Here is a 22,868-nt window from a genome sequence, read left to right as displayed (position 1 = left end):
TTTCATCCGCAACCGCATCAGAAAGTCGTCAACCATCCGCCATCCACCCGATGTAACATTTGATCAGAACCGCACCCGCCCGTTGTTATATATCTAATATAGACGATGCAAGGCATTAGTGAGGTTATAAAGCTTTTGCCTGTTAAAGAAAGGAGACTGATCCAATGCAGCACAGACATTCGTGTGCCACGCTGTCACGACCCAGACGCACACCAGTGCGCAATCATATGGGAGCCGCACTGAGCGCACCTCCAAGCGCGTCTCGCTGCCGGCGACGGCCGGGTATGGGCCCGACGCTCCAGCGCCATCCATTTTCAGGGCTAGTTGATTCGGCAGGTGGGTTGTTACACACTCCTTAGCGGGTTCCGACTTCCATGGCCACCGTCCTGCTGTCTATATCAACCAGGGTGAGCCCCACCCCTTTCGTGAGCGCACTGCGCGCGGAGTGACCCCTGTTACGCGCCCCCGGCAACAGGGGTGGCGGGCAGGTAAGCTGCGCGGGCGGAGCGCGCGGAGTGACCCCTGTTACGAGCCCCCGGCCACGGGGGTGGCGGGCAGGTAAGCTGCTTACCTGCTGCGCGTGACGCCGGCCGCGGCGAAGGCGGACGAGGCGGGGTGTTGGTGCGGTGGGCGCGGTGGTGACCCTGGACGTGCGTCGGGCCCTTCTCGCGGATCGCCTCAGCTACGGCTCCCGGTGGGGCCCTCTCGGGGGAAGGGGCCTCGGTCCCGGACCCCGGCGAGGCGTTGGGGGCCTTCTCCGCTCCGTAAAAGTGTCCATCTCTTTTTTTTTTTTCTTCTGTTGTGGCATATGCTGCAGGTGCCTGCTCGTTTTTCGTATGTGGGTAACAACATTTAACTATGTATATATATTTCCCAATTGGTTTAACTGCCACCCGCCTGAATCTATTTAAAATCTAATTTTTTTTTATTTCAACCGCCCGACCAGACCCGACCCGAAGCTCTACATAAAACAAGAATGGGAAAGAATTCCACTTTCAAAGCTTCAACAATGGGAGGAGTTCGGTGAGGCCATGGAAAACGACTTCCGGACGGCTTCGAAGCAATTCTGGTCCTCCATCCGCCGCCTCAGGAAGGGGAAGCAGTGCACTATCAACACCGTGTATGGTGAGGATGGTGTTCTGCTGACCTCGACTGCGGATGTTGTGGATCGGTGGAGGGAATACTTCGAAGACCTCCTCAATCCCACCAACACGTCTTCCTATGAGGAAGCAGTGCCTGTGGAGTCTGTGGTGGGCTCTCCTATTTCTGGGGCTGAGGTTGCTGAGGTAGTTAAAAAGCTCCTCGGTGGCAAGGCCCCGGGGGTAGATGAGATCCGCCCGGAGTTCCTTAAGGCTCTGGATGCTGTGGGGCTGTCTTGGTTGACAAGACTCTGCAGCATCGCGTGGACATCGGGGGCGGTACCTCTGGATTGGCAGACCGGGGTGGTGGTTCCTCTCTTTAAGAAGGGGAACCGGAGGGTGTGTTCTAACTATCGTGGGATCACACTCCTCAGCCTTCCCGGTAAGGTCTATTCGGGTGTACTGGAGAGGAGGCTACGCCGGATAGTCGAACCTCGGATTCAGGAGGAACAGTGTGGTTTTCGTCCTGGTCGTGGAACTGTGGACCAGCTCTATACTCTCGGCAGGGTCCTTGAGGGTGCATGGGAGTTTGCCCAACCAGTCTACATGTGTTTTGTGGACTTGGAGAAGGCATTCGACCGTGTCCCTCGGGAAGTCCTGTGGGGAGTGCTCAGAGAGTATGGGGTATCGGACTGTCTGATTGTGGCAGTCCGCTCCCTGTATGATCAGTGCCAGAGCTTGGTCCGCATTGCCGGTAGTAAGTCGGACACGTTTCCAGTGAGGGTTGGACTCCGCCAAGGCTGCCCTTTGTCACCCATTCTGTTCATAACTTTTATGGACAGAATTTCTAGGCGCAGTCAAGGCGTTGAGGGGATCTGGTTTGGTGGCTGCAGGATTAGGTCTCTGCTTTTTGCAGATGATGTGGTCCTGATGGCTTCATCTGGCCAGGATCTTCAGCTCTCACTGGATCGGTTCGCAGCTGAGTGTGAAGCGACTGGGATGAGAATCAGCACCTCCAAGTCCGAGTCCATGGTTCTCGCCCGGAAAAGGGTGGAGTGCCATCTCCGGGTTGGGGAGGAGATCTTGCCCCAAGTGGAGGAGTTCAAGTACCTCGGAGTCTTGTTCACGAGTGGGGGAAGAGTGGATGGTGAGATCGACAGGCGGATCGGTGCGGCGTCTTCAGTAATGCGGACGCTGTATCGATCCGTTGTGGTGAAGAAGGAGCTGAGCCGGAAGGCAAAGCTCTCAATTTACCGGTCGATCTACGTTCCCATCCTCACCTATGGTCATGAGCTTTGGGTTATGACCGAAAGGACAAGATCACGGGTACAAGCGGCCCAAATGAGTTTTCTCCGCCGGGTGGCGGGGCTCTCCCTTAGAGATAGGGTGAGAAGCTCTGTCATTCGGGGGGAGCTCAAAGTAAAGCCGCTGCTCCTCCACATCGAGAGGAGCCAGATGAGGTGGTTCGGGCATCTGGTCAGGATGCCACCCGAACGCCTCCCTAGGGAGGTGTTTAGGGCACGTCCCACCGGTAGGAGGCCGCGGGGAAGACCCAGGACACGTTGGGAAGACTATGTCTCCCGGCTGGCCTGGGAACGCCTCCGGGTCCCACAGGAAGAGCTGGACGAAGTGGCTGGGGAGAGGGAAGTCTGGGCTTCCCTGCTTAAGCTGCTGCCCCCGCGACCCGACCTCGGATAAGCGGAAGAAGATGGATGGATGGAAGCTTCAACAATTAGTTTCCTCAGTTCCCAATTGTGTTTTGAGTGTTGTTAAAAGAAAAGGCCATGTAACACAGTGGTGAACATGCCCTTTCCCAACTACTTTGGCACATGTTGCAGCCATGAAATTCTAAGTTAATTATTATTTGCAAAAAAAAAATAAAGTTTATGAGTTTGAACATCAAATATGTTGTCTTTGTAGCATATTCAACTGAATATGGGTTGAAAATGATTTGCAAATCATTGTATTCCGTTTATATTTACATCTAACACAATTTCCCAACTCATATGGAAACGGGGTTTGTACTTGGTATCGGATCAATACCTAAATTTGTGGTATCATCCAAAACTAATGTTTTCCAAGGTTTCTCGTTGTATCCCATTGGGTTGAGTTTTTCCTTGCCCTGATGTGGGATCTGTACCGAGGATGTCGTTGTGGCTTGTGCAGCCCTTTGAGACACTTGTGATTTAGGGCTGTATAAATAAACTTTGATTGATTGATTGATTGATTGACATTTTGTCACATGTACCCGTACATACATTAAGTTAATTTAAATGTACACACTCTAAAATTTGCTGGATTGCCGCAAAGTGTGATTACATTTGTCATGATAAAATGGCGTTCATTTTTCCATGAACACCTTGTATGGATAGGAGAGTCAGGTTGCTCTTTGAAGTTTTATTTTGGTGTTATCATCTGAACTCTGTGGTGTCTCAGGTTTATTTTCTCTTTTTTCTTACCTTTTCAAGTCAGGAAATTGTGGCATTGTTCCCAGAATTCCCATTTTTCTGGCTGCGGTTCTTCAGTTAAAAGCTACAAAGTCAATGAAAGTTTCAAGTATTGCGTGCTGGTCATGTTTCCTGAGATGGCTCATGTGTTTGCTGAAGATACTGGTTTATAACAGCAATGATAGTTGATACCTCCGCCATGGCGCCCTTGCCTGTAACAAATTAAACAATTATCAGTAACACTGTGACGGCATGTTACAGTATAACGGGGGAAATTACAAGGACGATACTCCCGGAGATGAGTGCCATGTACACAACTCGCTGCCTAAAGCGAGTACACAACATCCTGAAGGACAGATACCACCCAGCACATGGCCTCTTCAACCTGCTACCCTCTGGAAGGAGGTATAGATGGATTGGCACCAGGACCACCAGAATGTCTCACAGTCTGTATCCCCAGGCTGTGAGACTGCTAAATGAACAGCCTGCCCCGGACTCTCTGGATGCTGTGGGGCTGTCTTGGTTGACAAGACTCTGCAGCATCGCGTGGACATCGGGGGCGGTACCTCTGGATTGGAAGACCGGGGTGGTGGTTCCTCTCTTTAAGAAGGGGAACCGGAGGGTGTGTTCTAACTATCGTGGGATCACACTCCTCAGCCTTCCCGGTAAGGTCTATTCGGGTGTACTGGAGAGGAGGCTACGCCGGATAGTCGAACCTCGGATTCAGGAGGAACAGTGTGGTTTTCGTCCTGGTCGTGGAACTGTGGACCAGCTCTATACTCTCGGCAGGGTCCTTGAGGGTGCATGGGAGTTTGCCCAACCAGTCTACATGTGTTTTGTGGACTTGGAGAAGGCATTCGACCGTGTCCCTCGGGAAGTCCTGTGGGGAGTGCTCAGAGAGTATGGGGTATCGGACTGTCTGATTTTGGCAGTCCGCTCCCTGTATGATCAGTGCCAGAGCTTGGTCCGCATTGCCGGTAGTAAGTCGGACACGTTTCCAGTGAGGGTTGGACTCCGCCAAGGCTGCCCTTTGTCACCCATTCTGTTCATAACTTTTATGGACAGAATTTCTAGGCGCAGTCAAGGCGTTGAGGGGATCTGGTTTGGTGGCTGCAGGATTAGGTCTCTGCTTTTTGCAGATGATGTGGTCCTGATGGCTTCATCTGGCCAGGATCTTCAGCTCTCACTGGATCGGTTCGCAGCTGAGTGTGAAGCGACTGGGATGAGAATCAGCACCTCCAAGTCCGAGTCCATGGTTCTCGCCCGGAAAAGGGTGGAGTGCCATCTCCGGGTTGGGGAGGAGATCTTGCCCCAAGTGGAGGAGTTCAAGTACCTCGGAGTCTTGTTCACGAGTGAGGGAAGAGTGGATGGTGAGATCGACAGGCGGATCGGTGCGGCGTCTTCAGTAATGCGGACGCTGTATCGATCCGTTGTGGTGAAGAAGGAGCTGAGCCGTAAGGCAAAGCTCTCAATTTACCGGTCGATCTACGTTCCCATCCTCACCTATGGTCATGAGCTTTGGGTTATGACCGAAAGGACAAGATCACGGGTACAAGCGGCCGAAATGAGTTTCCTCCGCCGGGTGGCGGGGCTCTCCCTTAGAGATAGGGTGAGAAGCTCTGTCATCCGGGGGGAGCTCAAAGTAAAGCCGCTGCTCCTCCACATCGAGAGGAGCCAGATGAGGTGGTTCGGGCATCTGGTCAGGATGCCACCCGAACGCCTCCCTAGGGAGGTGTTTAGGGCACGTCCCACCGGTAGGAGGCCGCGGGGAAGACCCAGGACACGTTGGGAAGACTATGTCTCCCGGCTGGCCTGGGAACGCCTCGGGGTCCCACAGGAAGAGCTGGACGAAGTGGCTGGGGAGAGGGAAGTCTGGGCTTCCCTGCTTAAGCTGCTGCCCCCGCGACCCGACCTCAGATAAGCGGAAGAAGATGGATGGATGGATGGATGTGACGGCATGTTACAGTATAACGGGGGAAATTACAAGGACGATACTCCAGGAGATGAGTGCCATGTACACAACTCGCTGCCTAAAGCGAGTACACAACATCCTGAAGGACAGATACCACCCAGCACATGGCCTCTTCAACCTGCTACCCTCTGGAAGGAGGTATAGATGGATTTGCACCAGGACCACCAGAATGTCTCACAGTCTGTATCCCCAGGCTGTGAGACTGCTAAATGAACAGCCTGCCCCTTTGCTGCCCCGGACCACTCTTATTACCTCACCTCAATTATTGGACATTGCATTGCTGCAACATCAACGTAACACCCATCAGACATCTGACCGTTCCCACCCCCATACCCCTCTACTCGCAATCTTCTTGACAAATCCTAAACTGTAAACTATGGTCAACCTGCACTTCAATGCAGATTCTACGCCGCTGGACAAAGCTCAAACAAAATCTCGTTGACATGTATGACTTAAGTGTTATTATGACAATGACAATAAAGGAATTGATTGATTGATTGAACTTTGTCTATTGGTCCTGTGTTATTGACCGCATTGTTTGTCACAATAGTCACAGATTTCTCATTAACAATAATATATATTATATATATGAGGTGGGGATTTGTCCAAGGTGTACATCGCCTTCCGCCCGAGTGCAGCTGGGATAGGCTCCAGCCCCCTCGCCACCCCGAGAAGGACAAGCGGTAGAAATGGAATAGATTGATATTTTTAAAACTAAATGATTTTTTAAACAAGCAGTGGATTTATAACATTCAGACTTCGGTAAGTATGTCTTTTCAGCAGCTCTGTGCTTTGTTTTACAAACCCCGTTTCCATATGAGTTGGGAAATTGTGTTAGATGTAAATATAAACGGAATACAATGATTTGCAAATCCTTTTCAACCCATATTCAGTTGAATATGCTACAAAGACAACATATTTGATGTTCAAACTCATAAACAATCATTAAGTTAGAATTTCATGGCTGCAACACGTGCCAAAGTAGTTGCGAAAGGGCATGTTCACCACTGTGTTACATCACCTTTTCTTTTAACAACACTCAGTAAAGGTTTGGGAACTGAGGAGACACATTTTTGAAGCTTCTCAGGTGGAATTCTTTCCCATTCTTGCTTGATGTACAGCTTAAGTTGTTCAACAGTCCGGGGGTCTCCCTTGTGCTATTTTAGGCTTCATAATGCGCCACACATTTTCAATGGGAGACAGGTCTGGACTACAGGCAGGCCAGTCTAGTACGCGCACTCTTTTACTATGAAGCCACGTTGATGTAACACGTGGCTTGGCATTGTCTTGCTGAAATAAGCAGGGGCGTCCATGGTAACGTTGCTTGGATGGCAACATATGTTGCTCCAAAACCTGTATCTACCGTATTTTCCGCACTATTAGCCGCACCTAAAAACCACAAATTTACTCAAAAGCTGACAGTGCGGCTTATAACCCGGTGCGCTTTATATATGGATTAATATTAAGATTCATTTTCATAAAGTTTAGGTCTCGCAACTACGGTAAACAGCCGCCATCTTTTTTCCCCGTAGAACAGGAAGCGCTTCTTCTTCTACGCAAGCAACCGCCAAGGTAAGCACCCGCCCCCATAGAAGAGGAAGCGCTTCTTCTTCTACTGTAAGCAACCACCCGCCCCCGTAGAAGAAGAAGAAGCGCACGGATATTACGTTTCATTTCCTTTGTGTGTTTACATCTGTAAAGACCACAAAATGGCTCCTACTAAGCGACAGGTTTCCGGTTCATGAAAAGACGCAATCTCTCCATCCGCACACGGACTACTATTTCACAGCAACTGCCTAAAGACTTTCAAGAAAAGCTGGCTACTTTCCGTGCATATTGTAAAAACAAGATAGCTGAAAAAAAGATCCGGCCAGAGAACATTATCAACATGGACGAGGTTCCACTGACTTTTGATATTCCTGTGAACCGCACTGTGGATACAACGGGAGCACGTACGGTGAATATTCGCACCACAGGGAATGAGAAGTCATCCTTCACTGTGGTTCTAGCTTGCCATGCTAATGGCCAGAAACTTCCACCCATGGTGATATTCAAAAGGAAGACCTTGCCAAAAGAGACCTTTCCAGCCGGCGTCATCATAAAAGCTAACTCGAAGGGATGGATGGATGAAGAAAAGATGAGCGAGTGGTTAAGGGAAGTTTACGCGAAGAGGCCGGGTGGCTTTTTTCACGCAGCTCCGTCCATGTTGATATACGACTCCATGCGCGCCCACATCACGCTGGTTTTTAATATATTATTAAAGTTTGACTGACCTATCTGACTGTTTTTTTGACATTCCTTTAGCGCAGTTAGATGCGGCTTATAACACGGGGCGGCTTATAGGTGGACAAAGTTTTGAAATATGCCGTTCATTGAAGGCGCGGCTTATAACCCAGGGCGGCTTATGGTGCGGAAAATACGGTAAGTTACCCATGTCTTGGGCACTAATACACCCCCATACCATCACAGATGTTGGCTTTTCAACTTTGCGCCTATAACAATCCGGATGGTTCTTTTCCTCTTTGGTCCGGAGGACACGACGTCCACAGTTTCCAAAAACAATTTGAAATGTGGACTCGTCAGACCACAGAACACTTTCCCACTTTGTATCAGTCCATCTTAGATGAGCTCAGGCCTAGTGAAGCCGACGGCGTTTCTGGGTGTTGTTGATAAACGGTTTTCGCCTTGCATAGGAGAGTTTTAACTTGCACTTACAGATGTAGCGACCAACTGTAGTTATAGACAGTGAGTTTCTGAAGTGTTCCTGAGCCCATGTGGTGATATCCTTTACACACTGATGTCGTCCTTGTTTGTGAATGACTGAGCATTTCATGGAATCTACTTTTATACCCAATCATGGCACCCACCTGTTCCCAATTAGCCTGCACACCTGTGGGATGTTCCAAATAAGTGTTTGATGAGCATTCCTCAACTTTATCAGTATTTATTGCCACCTTTCCCAACTTCTTTGTCACGTGTTGCTGGCATATCAGTTTGAACATCAAATATGTTGTCTTTGTAGCATATTCAACTGAATATGGGTTGAAAAGGATTTGCAAATCATTGTATTCCGTTTATATTTACATCCAACACAATTTCCCAACTCATATGGAAACGGGGGTTGTATCAGTTATTAAGAAAAACCCTCAAACCTAGTGATTAAAATATTGTTCTAAAAGCACATTACCAAAACAAAGCGTTTGCTATCATTAAACTTAAAAACAGCTTTTAAAAAACTATTACCCTGATGTTAGAAGAAAATAACTAACATAATCATTAAAAACTTTATTTTAACAGGTACATTCATCAATATCTGTAGTTTTTTGTGGTATTATGACATAACTTAATCATATAAAAAAAGTCATTATAACAAGGGTATTATTCAGTATCTATATGTAGTTTTTAGTGCTATTATTACACACTTTTGTAAAACAAACCTTATATTAAAAAAAAGTAATTTTAACAAGTAATTCTTCAGTATTTGTAGTTTTTAGTGGTATTATTACATACCTTTGTAAAATAACTAACCTAATGTAAAATTTAACAAGAATATGACAGGGACAAGCGGTAGAAAATGGATGGATATTATTCAATATCTACCTGTAGTTTTTAGTGCTATTATTATGCACTTTCATAAAACTAACTTCGAATTTAAAAAAAGTAATTTCAGCAAGTTTATTGTTCAGTATATGTCGTGTTTAGTGGTATTATTGCATACCTTTGTGAAATGACTGACCTTGTTATGTTTGTTGTCTTCTCCCTGCCTTCTCTATTGGTTTTTCAGTTTCTTCCACAGTCTTTTGTCCCCAAACGAGGCACACCTGCTGCTAATCACTTCCTGGTAGCATTTAAGCGCGTCTCCACCAGCTGGTCCCCGCCGGTTATTGTTCCTGAACTCCGCTCTGACATGTGCCACCTTGATTCTGCTTCCCTGGTATGTTGCCTTCGCATATTTCTGTAATATTGACCTCGTTGTGTTTTTGTTTTCCTAGCCACCTTGTTTTGAGAGGACTAGTTTTTGCCACGCTGTGTGCGTCCTGACCTTTGCTCCGCCAACCTTTGAAAGAGACTACTAGTCAGGCCCGGCCCTAACCAATCTGGCGCCCTAGGCAAGATTTTAGGTGGCGCCCCCCCTCCCCCCACACATCGGCAGTGAAGTGTATATACTCACAAGAACCCGAATAGCTTTGTCTTTGACCTTTTTTTTTTACTTACTTTATATACCTAATATATAAAGGGGTGGAAAAGTGACTATTACCTGCAGGGCAAACATTAGCTAACCAGAAGGCAATAATGTAAACAAAAAACACCTGCTTAAAAGATCTAATACAAATGTCCCTGAGGAATGTAAGGTGGGAGTACTGTAATTACCTAACGTTACATTATTATTTTCCATAACAATTTAGCCCCCTCCACAATATTAACCCGACGTTAAAACAGAACTAGCTATTTATTGATTAGCAATTGCCGAATCATGTGACATTAGCTTAATGCTAAAAAGCCAGGTTACTATCACATTCTGTAACAGTAACCTGGCTTAATGCTAAAAAGCCAGGTTACTATCACATTCTGTAACAGTAACCTGGCTTTTTAGCATTAAGCTAATGTTACATGATTCGGCAATTGCTAATCAATAAATAGCTAGTTCTGTTTTAACGTCGGGTTAATATTGTGGAGGGGGCTAAATTGTTATGGAAAATAATAATGTAACGTTAGGTAATTACAGTACTCCCACCTTACATTCCTCAGGGACATTTGTATTAGATCTTTTAAGCAGGTGTTATTGCCTTCTGGTTAGCTAATGTTTGCCCTGCAGGTAATAGTCACTTTTCCACCCCTTTATATATTAGGTATATAAAGTAAGTAAAAAAAAAAGGTCATGAAGCGTTTCGACACATTGCAAAACTGTATTGATACTGTGTCGATACTGTGTCACTAAATACTGACATCTGCTGGACATTAAAAATCCCTACAGGCAACCTATGGACCGACTCAACTGACACTGATTTGATGCCCTAGTACAGGGGTCACCAACCTTTTTTTGAAACCAAAAACTACTTCTTGGGTACTGATTAATGCGAAGGGCTACCAGTTTGATACACACTTAAATAAATAAATATATTGTCATTTGTAAGTTACACGTAAGTGTGATTTAAACAAGAATAGCTAAATAAATACATTTATATATATAAAAAAATGGGTATTTCTGTCTGTCATTCCGTCGTACATTTTTTTTTTCCTTTTACGGAAGGTTTTTTGTAGAGAATAAATGATGAAAAAAACACTTAATTGAACGGTTTAAAAGAGGAGAAAACACGAAAAAATTTAAAATAAAAATTTGAAACATAGTTTAACTTCAATTTCGACTCTTTAAAATTCAAAATTCAACCGACAAAAAGAAGAGAAAAACTAGCTTATTTGAATCTTTTTGAAAAAATTAAAAAAAGAATTTATGGAACATCATTAGTAATTTTTCCTGATTAAGATACATTTTAGAATTTTGATGACATGTTTTAAATTGGTTAAAATCCAATCTGCACTTTGTTAGAATATTTAACAAATTGGACTAAGTTATATTTCTAACAAAGACTAATCAGTATTTCTTCTAGATTTTCCAGAACAAAAATTTTAAAAGAAATAACAAAATACTCTGAAATAAGATTTAAATTTGATTCTACAGCTTTTCTGGATTTGCCAGAATAATTGTTTTGAATTTTAATCATAGTAAGTTTGAAGAAATATTTCACAAATATTCTTCGTCGAAAAAACAGAAACTAAAATATTTATTATTCTTTACAATAAAAAATAAATACATTTACTTGAACATTGATTTAAATTGTCAGGAAAGAAGAGGAAGACATTTAAAAGGTAAAAAGGTATATTTGTTTAAAAATCCTAAAATCATTTTTAAGGTTGTATTTTTTTCTCTAAAATTGTATTTCTAAAAGTAATAAGAAGCAAAGTAAAAAAATAAATGAATTTATTTAAACAAGTGAAGACCCATCCATCCATCCATTTTCTACCGCTTATTCCAAGTGAAGACCAAGTCTTTAAAATATTTTCTTGGATTTTCAAATTCTATTTGAGTTTTGTCTCTTTTAGAATTAAAAATGTCGAGCAAAGCGAGACCAGCTTGCTAGTAAATAAATAAAATTTAAAAAATAGAGGCAGCTCACTGGTAAGTGCTGCTCTTTGAGCTATTTTTAGAACAGGCCAGCGAGCGACTGATCTGGTCCTTACGGGCTACCTGGTGACCGCGGGCACCGCGTTGGTGACCCCTGCCCTAGTATATACAATAATATAAACCAAGTCATTGTATTTCATTTAGGATTATTTCATATCTTCATTTAAATAAAAATATATTTTTATCTTTTTTAGATACAGTCAATAAATAATGTGAACATGTATCATAACATGGAAATCTAAGAGAACGTGTTGTGGATGATTGTGGACTGGGAATTTTTTTAATTTTATTTTTTTACACATTTTTATAAAAATAAAAATAAAAAGTTTTTCCGACGCATTACATTTTAGACGATTTCTCTTCTTAGATAATTATTTCACCGGCTGTAGAAAAGACACGCTCACAGGGCACAAAGGAGGCGTCAGTGCGACACAGTTGGCGTATCGGTCACGTGACCAAAACAGCTCATGATCGGTCACGTGACTTTCTAAAAGCGGTACGCGCACCGACACAGGGTTTTGCTCTATGAGCTCCACGCATGCGCCGATGCATCGGTGTTGCCGGACCCATCACTAGTATGTTGCCTTCGCATATTTCTGTAATATTGACCTCGTTGTGTTTTTTGTTTTCCTAGCCACCTTGTTTTGAGAGGACTAGTTTTTGCCACGCTGTGTGCGTCCTGACCTTTGCTCCGCCAACCTCTGAAAGAGACTACTTTTGTTATATTTCCCATGGTGTGCACTTTTTCCCCATCACCCTTAGTTACCATTTTGGACTTATTAAATATTTTCATTTGTTATCGCGTCCCTTGCCTCCATTCTCTGCATCCCGGGGTCCACCCTTGAAATCTATCCTAACATAATAACCGGCCTATGTTAGGATAGAGTTCAAGGGTGGACCCCGGGATGCAGAGAATGGAGGCAAGGGACGCGATAACAAATGAAAATATTTAATAAGTCCAAAATGGTAACTAAGGGTGATGGAGCAAAAGTGCACACTAGTGATGGGTCCGGCAACACCGATGCATCGGCGCATGCGTGGAGCTCATAGAGCAAAACCCTGTGTCGGTGCGCGTACCGCTTTTAGAAAGTCACGTGACCGATCATGAGCTGTTTTGGTCACGTGACCGATACGCGAACTGTGTCGCACTGACGCCTCCTCTGTGCCCTGTGAGCGGCTCTTTTCTACAGCCGGAGAAATAATAACTAAGAAGAGAAAGCGTCTAAAATGTAATACGTCGGAAAAACTTTTTCTTTTTTTTTTTAATAATAATGTGTAAAAAAATTAAATTAAAAAAATTCCCAGTCCACAATCATCCACAACATGTTCTTAGATTTCCATGTTATGATACATGTTCACATTTATTGACTGTATCTAAAAAAGATACAAATATATTTTTATTTAAATGAAGATATGAAATAATCCTAAATGAAATACAATGACTTGGTTTATATTATTGTATATACTAGGGCAGGGGTCACCAACGCGGTGCCCGCGGTCACCAGGTAGCCCGTAAGGACCAGATCAGTCGCCCGCTGGCCTGTTCTAAAAATAGCTCAAAGAGCAGCACTTACCAGTGAGCTGCCTCTATTTTTTTAATTTTATTTATTTACTAGCAAGCTGGTCTCGCTTTGCTCGACATTTTTAATTCTAAAAGAGACAAAACTCAAATAGAATTTGAAAATCCAAGAAAATATTTTAAAGACTTGGTCTTCACTTGGAATAAGCGGTAGAAAATGGATGGATGGATGGGTCTTCACTTGTTTAAATAAATTCATTTATTTTTTACTTTGCTTCTTATTACTTTTAGAAATACAATTTTAGAGAAAAAATACAACCTTAAAAATGATTTTAGGATTTTTAAACAAATATACCTTTTTACCTTTTAAATGTCTTCCTCTTCTTTCCTGACAATTTAAATCAATGTTCAAGTAAAACATTTTTTTTAATTATTGTAAAGAATAATAAATATTTTAGCTTCTGTTTTTTCGACGAAGAATATTTGTGAAATATTTCTTCAAACTTACTATGATTAAAATTCAAAAAAATTATTCTGGCAAATCTAGAAAATCTGTAGAATCAAATTTAAATCTTATTTCAGAGTATTTTGAATTTCTTTTAAAATTTTTGTTCTGGAAAATCTAGAAGAAATACTGATTAGTCTTTGTTAGAAATATAACTTAGTCCAATTTGTTAAATATTCTAACAAAGTGCAGATTGGATTTTAACCAATTCAAAACATGTCATCAAAATTCTAAAATGTATCTTAATCAGGAAAAATTACCAATGATGTTCCATAAATTCTTTTTTTAATTTTTTCAAAAAGATTCAAATGAGCTAGTTTTTCTCTTCTTTTTGTCGGTTGAATTTTGAATTTTAAAGAGTCGAAATTGAAGATAAACTATGTTTCAAATTTTTATTTTTATTTTTTTCGTGTTTTCTCCTCTTTTAAACCGTTCAATTAAGTGTTTTTTTTCATCATTTATTCTCTACAAAAAACCTTCCGTAAAAGGAAAAAAAAAAATGTACGACGGAATGACAGACAGAAATACCCATTTTTTTTATATATATAAATTTATTTATTTAGGTATTCTTGTTTAAATCACACTTACGTGTAACTTACAAATGACAATATATTTATTTATTTAAGTGTGTATCAAACTGGTAGCCCTTTGCATTAATCAGTACCCAAGAAGTAGTTTTTGGTTTCAAAAAGGTTGGTGACCCCTGTACTAGGGCATCAAATCAGTGTCAGTTGAGTCGGTCCATAGGTTGCCTGTAGGGATTTTTAATGTCCAGCAGATGTCAGTATTTAGTGACACAGTATCGACACAGTATCAATACAGTTTTGCAATGTGTCGAAACGCTTCATGACGCCTCATCAACCCATCACTACGACATACCAGGGAAGCAGAATCAAGGTGGCACATGTCAGAGCGGAGTTCAGGAACAATAACCGGCGGGGACCAGCTGGTGGAGACGCGCGCTTAAATGCTACCAGGAAGTGATTAGCAGCAGGTGTGCCTCGTTGGGGACAAAAGACTGTGGAAGAAACTGAAAAACCAATAGAGAAGGCAGGGAGAAGACAACAAACATAACAGACCTAATCATAAAAAAAGAAGTCATTTTAAAAAGTATATTCTACAGTATTTTTTTAGTGGTGTTACAACACACCTTTGTCTCCACACACCAGCTTCTTGGCAATGCAGGGGATTTCCACATAGCCAAACTCCTTCAGCCTGTCCACCTGCTGGGCTGTGATAGGATGCTTCCACATAGCTGTGTTCATCGCAGGACAGAAGAGGAGAGGCCGACTCGTATCCCAGGCTCTCACCACACATGTCTGCCAAAGTAGCATTGTTTACACTCATAGGACTCATTTACTGAAGAAGCAATCACATGTGTGCTCACCAACAGATTGTCACAAATGCCACTCGCAATTTTTCCCAATGTGTTTGCGTCCAAGGGGGCAATGACGAGTAAGTCTGCCCAGCGTCTTAACTCAATGTGTAGCACAGGGTCCGATCTCTGAGTCCACATCTGGAAATGCAAGAAAATGGCAATTTAGACATAAAACACTAAAGAAGGAGAGGACTAACTGGACTGGATGTTGCTGCATGGTTGTTTTGCCCGTGTAGGCCAACCTAGGACTACACAAATAGACAGACAATGTGTGCTTTTATTTGGTCAGAATTGGCTGTGTACTAGAGATGCGCGGATAGGCAATTATTTCATCCGCAACCGCATCACAAAAGTCGTCAACCATCCGCCATCCACCCGAACTAACATTTAATCAAAACCGCACCCGCCCGTTGTTATATACAGGTAAAAGCCAGTAAATTAGAATATTTTGAAAAACTTGATTTATTTCAGTAATTGCATTTAAAAGGTGTAACACCCCAAACCATCACTGATGGTGGAAACTTTACACTAGACTTCAGGCAACGTGGATCCTGTGCCTCTCCTGTCTTCCTCCAGACTCTGGGACCTCGATTTCCAAAGGAAATGCAAAATTTGCATGGTTGGGTGATGGTTTGGGGTGCCATGTCATCTGCTGGTGTCGGTCCACTCTGTTTCCTGAGATCCAGGGTCAACGCAGCCGTCTACCAGCAAGTTTTAGAGCACTTCATGCTTCCTGCTGCTGACCTGCTCTATGGAGATGGAGATTTCAAGTTCCAACAGGACTTGGCGCCTGCACACAGCGCAAAATCTACCCGTGCCTGGTTTACGGACCATGGTATTTCTGTTCTAAATTGGCCCGCCAACTCCCCTGACCTTAGCCCCATAGAAAATCTGTGGGGTATTGTGAAAAGGAAGATGCAGAATGCCAGACCCAAAAACGCAGAAGAGTTGAAGGCCACTATCAGAGCAACCTGGGCTCTCATAACACCTGAGCAGTGCCAGAAACTCATCGACTCCATGCCACGCCGCATTAACGCAGTAATTGAGGCAAAAGGAGCTCCAACCAAGTATTGAGTATTGTACATGCTCATATTTTTCATTTTCATACTTTTCAGTTGGCCAACATTTCTAAAAATCCCTTTTTTGTATTAGCCTTAAGTAATATTCTAATTTTGTGACACACGGAATTTTGGATTTTCATTTGTTGCCACTTCAAATCATCAAAATTAAATGAAATAAACATTTGAATGCATCAGTCTGTGTGCAATGAATAAATATAATGTACAAGTTACACCTTTTGAATGCAATTACTGAAATAAATCAAGTTTTTCAAAATATTCTAATTTACTGGCTTTTACCTGTATCTAATATAGACGATGCAAGGCATTAGTGAGGTTATAAAGCTTTTGCCGGTTAAAGAAAGGAGACTGATCCAATGTAGCAGAGACATTCAATGCGTGCCACGCTGTCACGGCCCAGACGCACACCAGTGCGCAATCATCTGGGAGCCGCGCTGAGCGCACCTCCAAGCGCGCTCGCGCCACTCAAACTGCTGCAGGCAGCTGCGTTCACACATGCATCTGTAAGCCTTGTTTTAACATCCTGTGGCACTCTTTTGGGATCACGGCGGACGAAACTGCTCATGCTCAGGGTGTTTGTGGAGATTCGGGGTTTTGCACAAATGTGATGCGCCATGTTAGATGTCCCGGTTTTGTGACTGTCGTAGACATAAACAGCGTCGCAGCTCTTGCAAATCACGTAGCCAGCATTACTATCATCCTGATTTACAACCTCATAAAAACGAGTCCACGCTGAACTTTTCTGGCCTTTTTTTCCTCTGGTCTTTAGTATTCCCTTTTTTAGTTTGTCGCGTACCACGTTTGCTGCCGGCGTTGCCATCTCTTTTTTTTTCTTCTTCTGTTGTGGCATATGCTGCAGGTGCCTGCTCGTTTTTCGTATGTGGGTAACAACATTTAACTATGTATATATATTTCCCAATTGGTTTAACTGCCACCCGCCTGAATCTATTTAAAAAATTTTAAATTTCAACCGCCCGACCCGACCCGCGGATAAAATCTATCCATCCATCCATCCATCCATCTTCTTCCGCTTATCCGAGGTCGGGTCGCGGGGGCAGCAGCCTAAGCAGGGAAGCCCAGACTTCCCTCTCCCCAGCCACTTCGTCCAGCTCCTCCCGGGGGATCCCGAGGCGTTCCCAGGCCAGCCGGGAGACATAGTCTTCCCAGCGTGTCCTGGGTCTTCCTCGTGGCCTCCTACCGGTCGGACATGCCCTAAACACCTCCTTAGGGAGGCGCTCGGGTGGCATCCTGACCAGATGCCCGAACCACCTCATCTGGCTCCTCTCGATGTGGAGGAGCAGCGGTTTTACTTTGAGCTCCCCCCGGATGACAGAGCTTCTCACCCTATCTCTAAGGGAGAGCCCCGCCACCCGGCGGAGGAAACTCATTTTGGCCGCTTGTACCCGTGATCTTGTCCTTTCGGTCATAACCCAAAGCTCATGACCATAGGTGAGGATGGGAACGTAGATCGACCGGTAAATTGAGAGCTTTGCCTTCCGGCTCAGCTCCTTCTTCACCACAACGGATCGATACAGCGTCCGCATTACTGAAGACGCCGCACCGATCCGCCTGTCGATCTCACCATCCACTCTTCCCTCACTCGTGAACAAGACTCCGAGGTACTTGAACTCCTCCACTTGGGGCAAGATCTCCTCCCCAACCCGGAGATGGCACTCCACCCTTTTCCGGGCGAGAACCATGGACGATGGCGAGCGCCTGGTGGCCGGGCCTGTCCCCATGGGGCCCGGCCGGGCACAGCCCGAAGAGGCAACGTGGGTCCCCCCTCCAATGGGCTCACCACCCATAGCAGGGGCCATAGAGGTCGGGTGCAATGTGAGCTGGGCGGTAGCCGAAGGCAGGGCACTTGGCGGTCCGATCCTCGGCTACAGAAGCTAGCTCTTGGGACGTGGATAAAATCAAATTTTTTTTATTTCAACCGCCCGACCCGCGGATAATCCGCGGTTGTGTCCGCAAACCGCGCATCTCTACTGTGTACGCATGCAGCTAGGGCTGGGCGATATGGCCTTTTTTTAATATCTCCATATGTTTAGGCCATATCGCGATACACCATATATATCTCAATATGTTGCCTTAGCCTTGAATGAACACTTGATGCATATAATCACAGCAGTATGATGATTCTATGTGTCTACATTAAAACATTCTTCTTCATACTGCATTAATATATGCTACTTTTAAACTTTCATGCAGAGAGGGAAATCACAACTAAAAGTGTATTTATTAAACAGTTATTAAGCAGTGGCACAAACATTCATGTCATTTCAAAACAGAAAGTGCAAGATTGTCAGAGACATTTTAAAACAAGCGATCAGTGCACTTTTGTGCATGATGTCACTAAGATGACATATCAAAACAACACTAAATTAAAGTGCACTTTTTGTACAGAACGCCAGAGGTGGGACCAAGTCATTGTTTTGCAAGTCACAAGTAAGTCTCAAGTCTTTGCCCTCAAGTCCGAGTCAAGTCCCGAGTCAAGACAGGCAAGCCCCGAGTCAAGTCCAAAGTCAAGACTGGAAAGTCTCAAGTCAAGTCCTAAGTCCTGCATTTTGAGTTTCGAGTCCTTTCAAGTCCTTTTAACCACAGACTAATATATTAACACAGATTGTGTATGCTTTTCAAACGCTGTATTTATTTATTAAAACAAGTGCATTTTAAATTGCAGGAAAGAAAATTGTGCTGACATTGCACTTTATAATAGCACTATTAACCAGTCATTTTAAACATTAACTCATTCCTTTACAGAACAAACACATTGAAAAATAAAGTGCAAATGTACTTATTTGTACAAAAGTGTTAACATTGAAAAAACATGACATATACGTGAACATAACAAAAAAGTTGTACTTTTTATATGTCAGGGCCCTATGCTGCATTGCATTTGCAAAAGACCAAATTAGCCAAGAGTCTGTCAGTCATTTGTGCACGATGGGGGCGTAGTATGATGCCACCATGGCTGAAAACTCGCTCCACTGGAGCACTGGAGGCAGGCACTGCCAAGACTCTCATGGCCACTCGGAACAGTGAAGGAAGAGTCTTCATGTTCAATGCCCAGAACAAAAGGGGGAGAGAGTTTTTTTGGGTTGGTGCACTACTTGTAAGTGTATCTTGTGTTTTTTATGTTGATTTAATTTAAAAAAAAAAATAATTCTTGTGCGGCCCGATACCAATCGATCCACGGACCAGTACCGGGCCGCGGCCCGGTGGTTGGGGACCACTGAGGTAAACAACCAAAAGTATGTCAGAAAGCTAGCTAAAACGGTACACATATTCATAATATAGTATACATTTTAACTGACCTTTATTTTACTATTTTTGTCTTTTTTTTAGGTGGCTAAAATACGCGGTGCTGCTGACCGCCGTCTAACGTTACGTGTGATATGTTGACTAACGTAACCCTGCTTAAAAAAATCACTGAACAAAAAGTATGAATAAGGTAGTGAACTGCAACAGATTCCCGTGTTTGCAATAACGTTATAACGTTAGCAGTGAGTTTACAGCCTCACTGATTTAACTACACAGCAAATAAAAGTCACGTTACTTAGCCAATAAACGTTATCTTACATTCAAAACTTACCGTTCTTTGTGCAACTTCAAATGCCGGACGAAGTTGGAAGTTGTTGCCTCTCCATCAGTCATTTTCGAACCGCATGTGTTGCATACTGCAAACCGTTTTGTGTTGACCACCTCGTAATTTTTATACCCAAACGAAATTATTTTAGGCATCATTTTTTGTTCACTGGCGTGTGGTTTGGACATGTCTTCTTTGTTGGTTGTCCTACAATTTGATTGGATGAATGCTGTGTGATGAAAACAAAGTAGATCTAATTTGATTGGCTGTTGTACTGAGACCACACCAGCTGACACACGCAACGCTGATAGACAAGTACACAATGAAAAATACGGAGCGCTCCCGAATAACTTTTTCATCTTTGGGTTTTGGGGAAAGTAGCAAGTCATGTCAAGTCATGTCAATTCAAAAGGCTCAAGTCCAAGTGAAGTCACAAGTCATTGATGTTAAAGTCTAAGTCGAGTTGCAAGTCTTTTTACATTTTGTCAAGTCGAGTCTAAAGTCATCAAATTCATGACTCGAGTCTGACTCCAGTCCAAGTCATGTGACTCGAGTCCACACCTCTGCAGAACGCCACTACAATAGTTTGAAACAAATAAAGTGCACTTTTGTGCATGATGTCACACAAGATATTTCAATAAGTGTCAAATAAAAATGAGCTGCATAATAGGAAATCAAATAGTGTATGTCCTTCGCTATGTGGTAGGCAATGTTCCCTCTAAGGTGCGCGCCTGTGCAATTGCGCACTGCTCAAGCGTCCACGGCAAATCTATGCCACGCACAAAATAAAATAAAAATAATAAGCACATAACAATTTTCGACACGACAGAGAAAACAGTTTTCATCGTCATTGTTCAAATATTGTAACGTCTGTCGAGACACTTTGAGGACATTAATTCCATCCATCACTTTACTGAGCAAAACTCTTTATTGTCGGCCATAAACACATCACCAAAACATTAGTAAAAAAAATGATATTTAGCAAAACTGGTCATTTTCTGCAGTACAAACCAGACCAAAAGCAACTTTGTTATATCAACAGCAGCCGCTCGCTCTTTCTCACTTGCGCCAACACATGCACATATGGCACTTAGCCAGTGATGCGTTTACAGCAGTGACGTGCAGTCACTAGAGGCAGGTGAGGCGGGGCCTCACCTGCCATCATGGAAAGAAAAAAAAATGTAAAAAGAAAAAATTTTTATTAAATTGTTATATGTATCCAGTGATTATACTATAAAGTTATTTTCCATTTAACTTCACCAGTTTTAGATTATTTTTACTCAAAATCGCTGAATTTTCACATTTGCCGTTCAAATACTGAGAAGAGACGGTGCGGTGAACAGCAGCCAGTTGAGGCACGTCACTCAGTGCCTCAACATGGATTCCGGACTCGGCTAACTGCTGGCCTGCTGTGCAGTGAGACTGTATTGCTATATGAATTATATTATACATTTCCATAGTTTAGTTAGCTGAGGTATATAATGTACAGTGTATTTTGTCAACAACTGTATGTGTGTAACGTATTTCTTGTGCTGAGCAATCATAAAACGGCTGCAAAAGACGCACTGGCTGAGGCTCCAGTAACCCCGCCTCCTGCACCCCTGCCGTAGAATTGTTATATCAACTAAAGCCCACACTTAAACTTTCCACGTGCAAGATTGAATCTATTTAAAAAAGTTATTTCATAAGAAGCCAAAAAGTGCAAAAAAAATAATGTTCGTGTTGAAGGAGTTGTGAATGACTACAGGGCCACAACATTAGGTACACCTGCAGACTGCAGGTGTATCTAATTCACAACTCCTCCAACACGAACATTATTGTTTTGTTTATTATTTGTCGTCTGCATTTGACCCATCCCTTGATCACCCCCTGGGAGGTGAGGGGAGCAGTGGGCAGCAGCGGCGCCGCGCCCGGGAATAATTTTTTGTGATTTAACCCCCAATTCCAACCCTTGATGCTGAGTGCCAAGCAGGGAAGAATGCTGGTATGAGCTTTTAAACATAACCCGTTAACTGCTACCAATCAAATGGTGAATAAGATACTCTTTAGGGTTCATATGTTTGTAAATCTGACTGTGATGAAGTCAGTGCCTCACCAGCCATCAACCTCACCGCACGTCACTGGTTTACAGCCACACGAAAAGTCGGACAACTCCAACACCACACATAAAGTGTCATTCCAGGTGGTTACACTATGATTTACCAATCAAATGTGTGCTTATTCTAGTGTCATTTATTGGGAATCTTCATTTATAAATATTAATCATGAAATGCTGTTAGTATATTAAATAAATACTAATACAAATATATTTTTTACAAGTTGCAGGAACGTACACATGATCCCCTGCTTACATCTCATTGTGCAACATGTGAATGTTTTAATGGGAACTAAATGGGGTACAAATTATTTCCAAAGCAGGACCTCCACCCAGACAAACAATACAAGTACACAGTTCATGAAAAACAATATTTGTTGTTATTGTCATTGTAAGTGGGCCTAAACACTTCTATTAGAAATGGAAATGACTGCTGTCATTTGATTATAATAATAAGAGAATGTTGTCTGTCTATCTGTGTTGGCCCTGCGATGAGGTGGGGACTTGTCCAGGGTGTACCCCCCGCCTTCCGCACGAATGCAGCTGAGATAGGCTCCAGCGACCCCGAAAGGGACAAGCAGTAGAAAATGGATGATCGGATGGAGATGTAAGTTGTTATTTAGTCAGGTTTGGGACAGGTGTGCTGCTGGTGTAGCCACTGATGTTGCTCACATGGGCTCCACTCAATGCTCAGGGACTTTTTGCCTTTGCTCACACACATGAAAAATTAGAGGGAACATTGGTGGTAGGTTCCGGCGGACGTTATCTCATTATGTCGTGGACTATTTTTTTCATAAGGTGTTGATGTGGAAATGGTTGCCTCGGCATTTTGTTGGTGTGGCACTGAACGGAGATGTTGACATGCGGAGTTTCAAGCACTCTTCATTCTCTAGCGGGTGACTTTTCAAATGATGCTACATATTAGCAGTAATGCTACTTTTTGTACAACGCTTTTGCCCTACACTTGACAAATTACGGTTGTCTGTTCGACGTATTCCCACTTGAAGCCAAACCACCGCCA

At 43.4% G+C, this 22,868-nt stretch overlaps 1 protein-coding gene across 2 annotated transcripts in view; it reads right to left on the bottom strand.

Moving 5' to 3' along the window:
• Nucleotides 1–3,461: 3,461 nt before the first annotated feature.
• Nucleotides 3,462–22,868, bottom strand: part of ppcdc (phosphopantothenoylcysteine decarboxylase) — a 26,141-nt gene continuing 6,734 nt past the window's right edge. Inside the window, exons 3-5 of one of the 2 annotated variants that reach the window (XM_061969480.2) lie at nt 15,094–15,222; nt 14,857–15,025; nt 3,462–3,738 (exon numbers count right to left, since the gene is read on the bottom strand). In XM_061969480.2, the coding sequence (XP_061825464.2) occupies nt 3,650–3,738; nt 14,857–15,025; nt 15,094–15,222 (387 nt within the window). In that variant the 3' untranslated portion in view covers nt 3,462–3,649. The remainder of the gene's footprint in view (nt 3,739–14,856; nt 15,026–15,093; nt 15,223–22,868) is intronic. The other variant, XM_072913995.1, reaches the window with a different exon arrangement.

Source organism: Nerophis lumbriciformis, linkage group LG10, assembly GCF_033978685.3.
Source record: "Nerophis lumbriciformis linkage group LG10, RoL_Nlum_v2.1, whole genome shotgun sequence".
Classification (NCBI taxonomy): Eukaryota; Metazoa; Chordata; class Actinopteri; order Syngnathiformes; family Syngnathidae; genus Nerophis; species Nerophis lumbriciformis.
The sequence above is the reverse complement of the archived record's forward strand: the minus strand, read 5'-3'. Positions and strand labels throughout refer to the sequence as shown.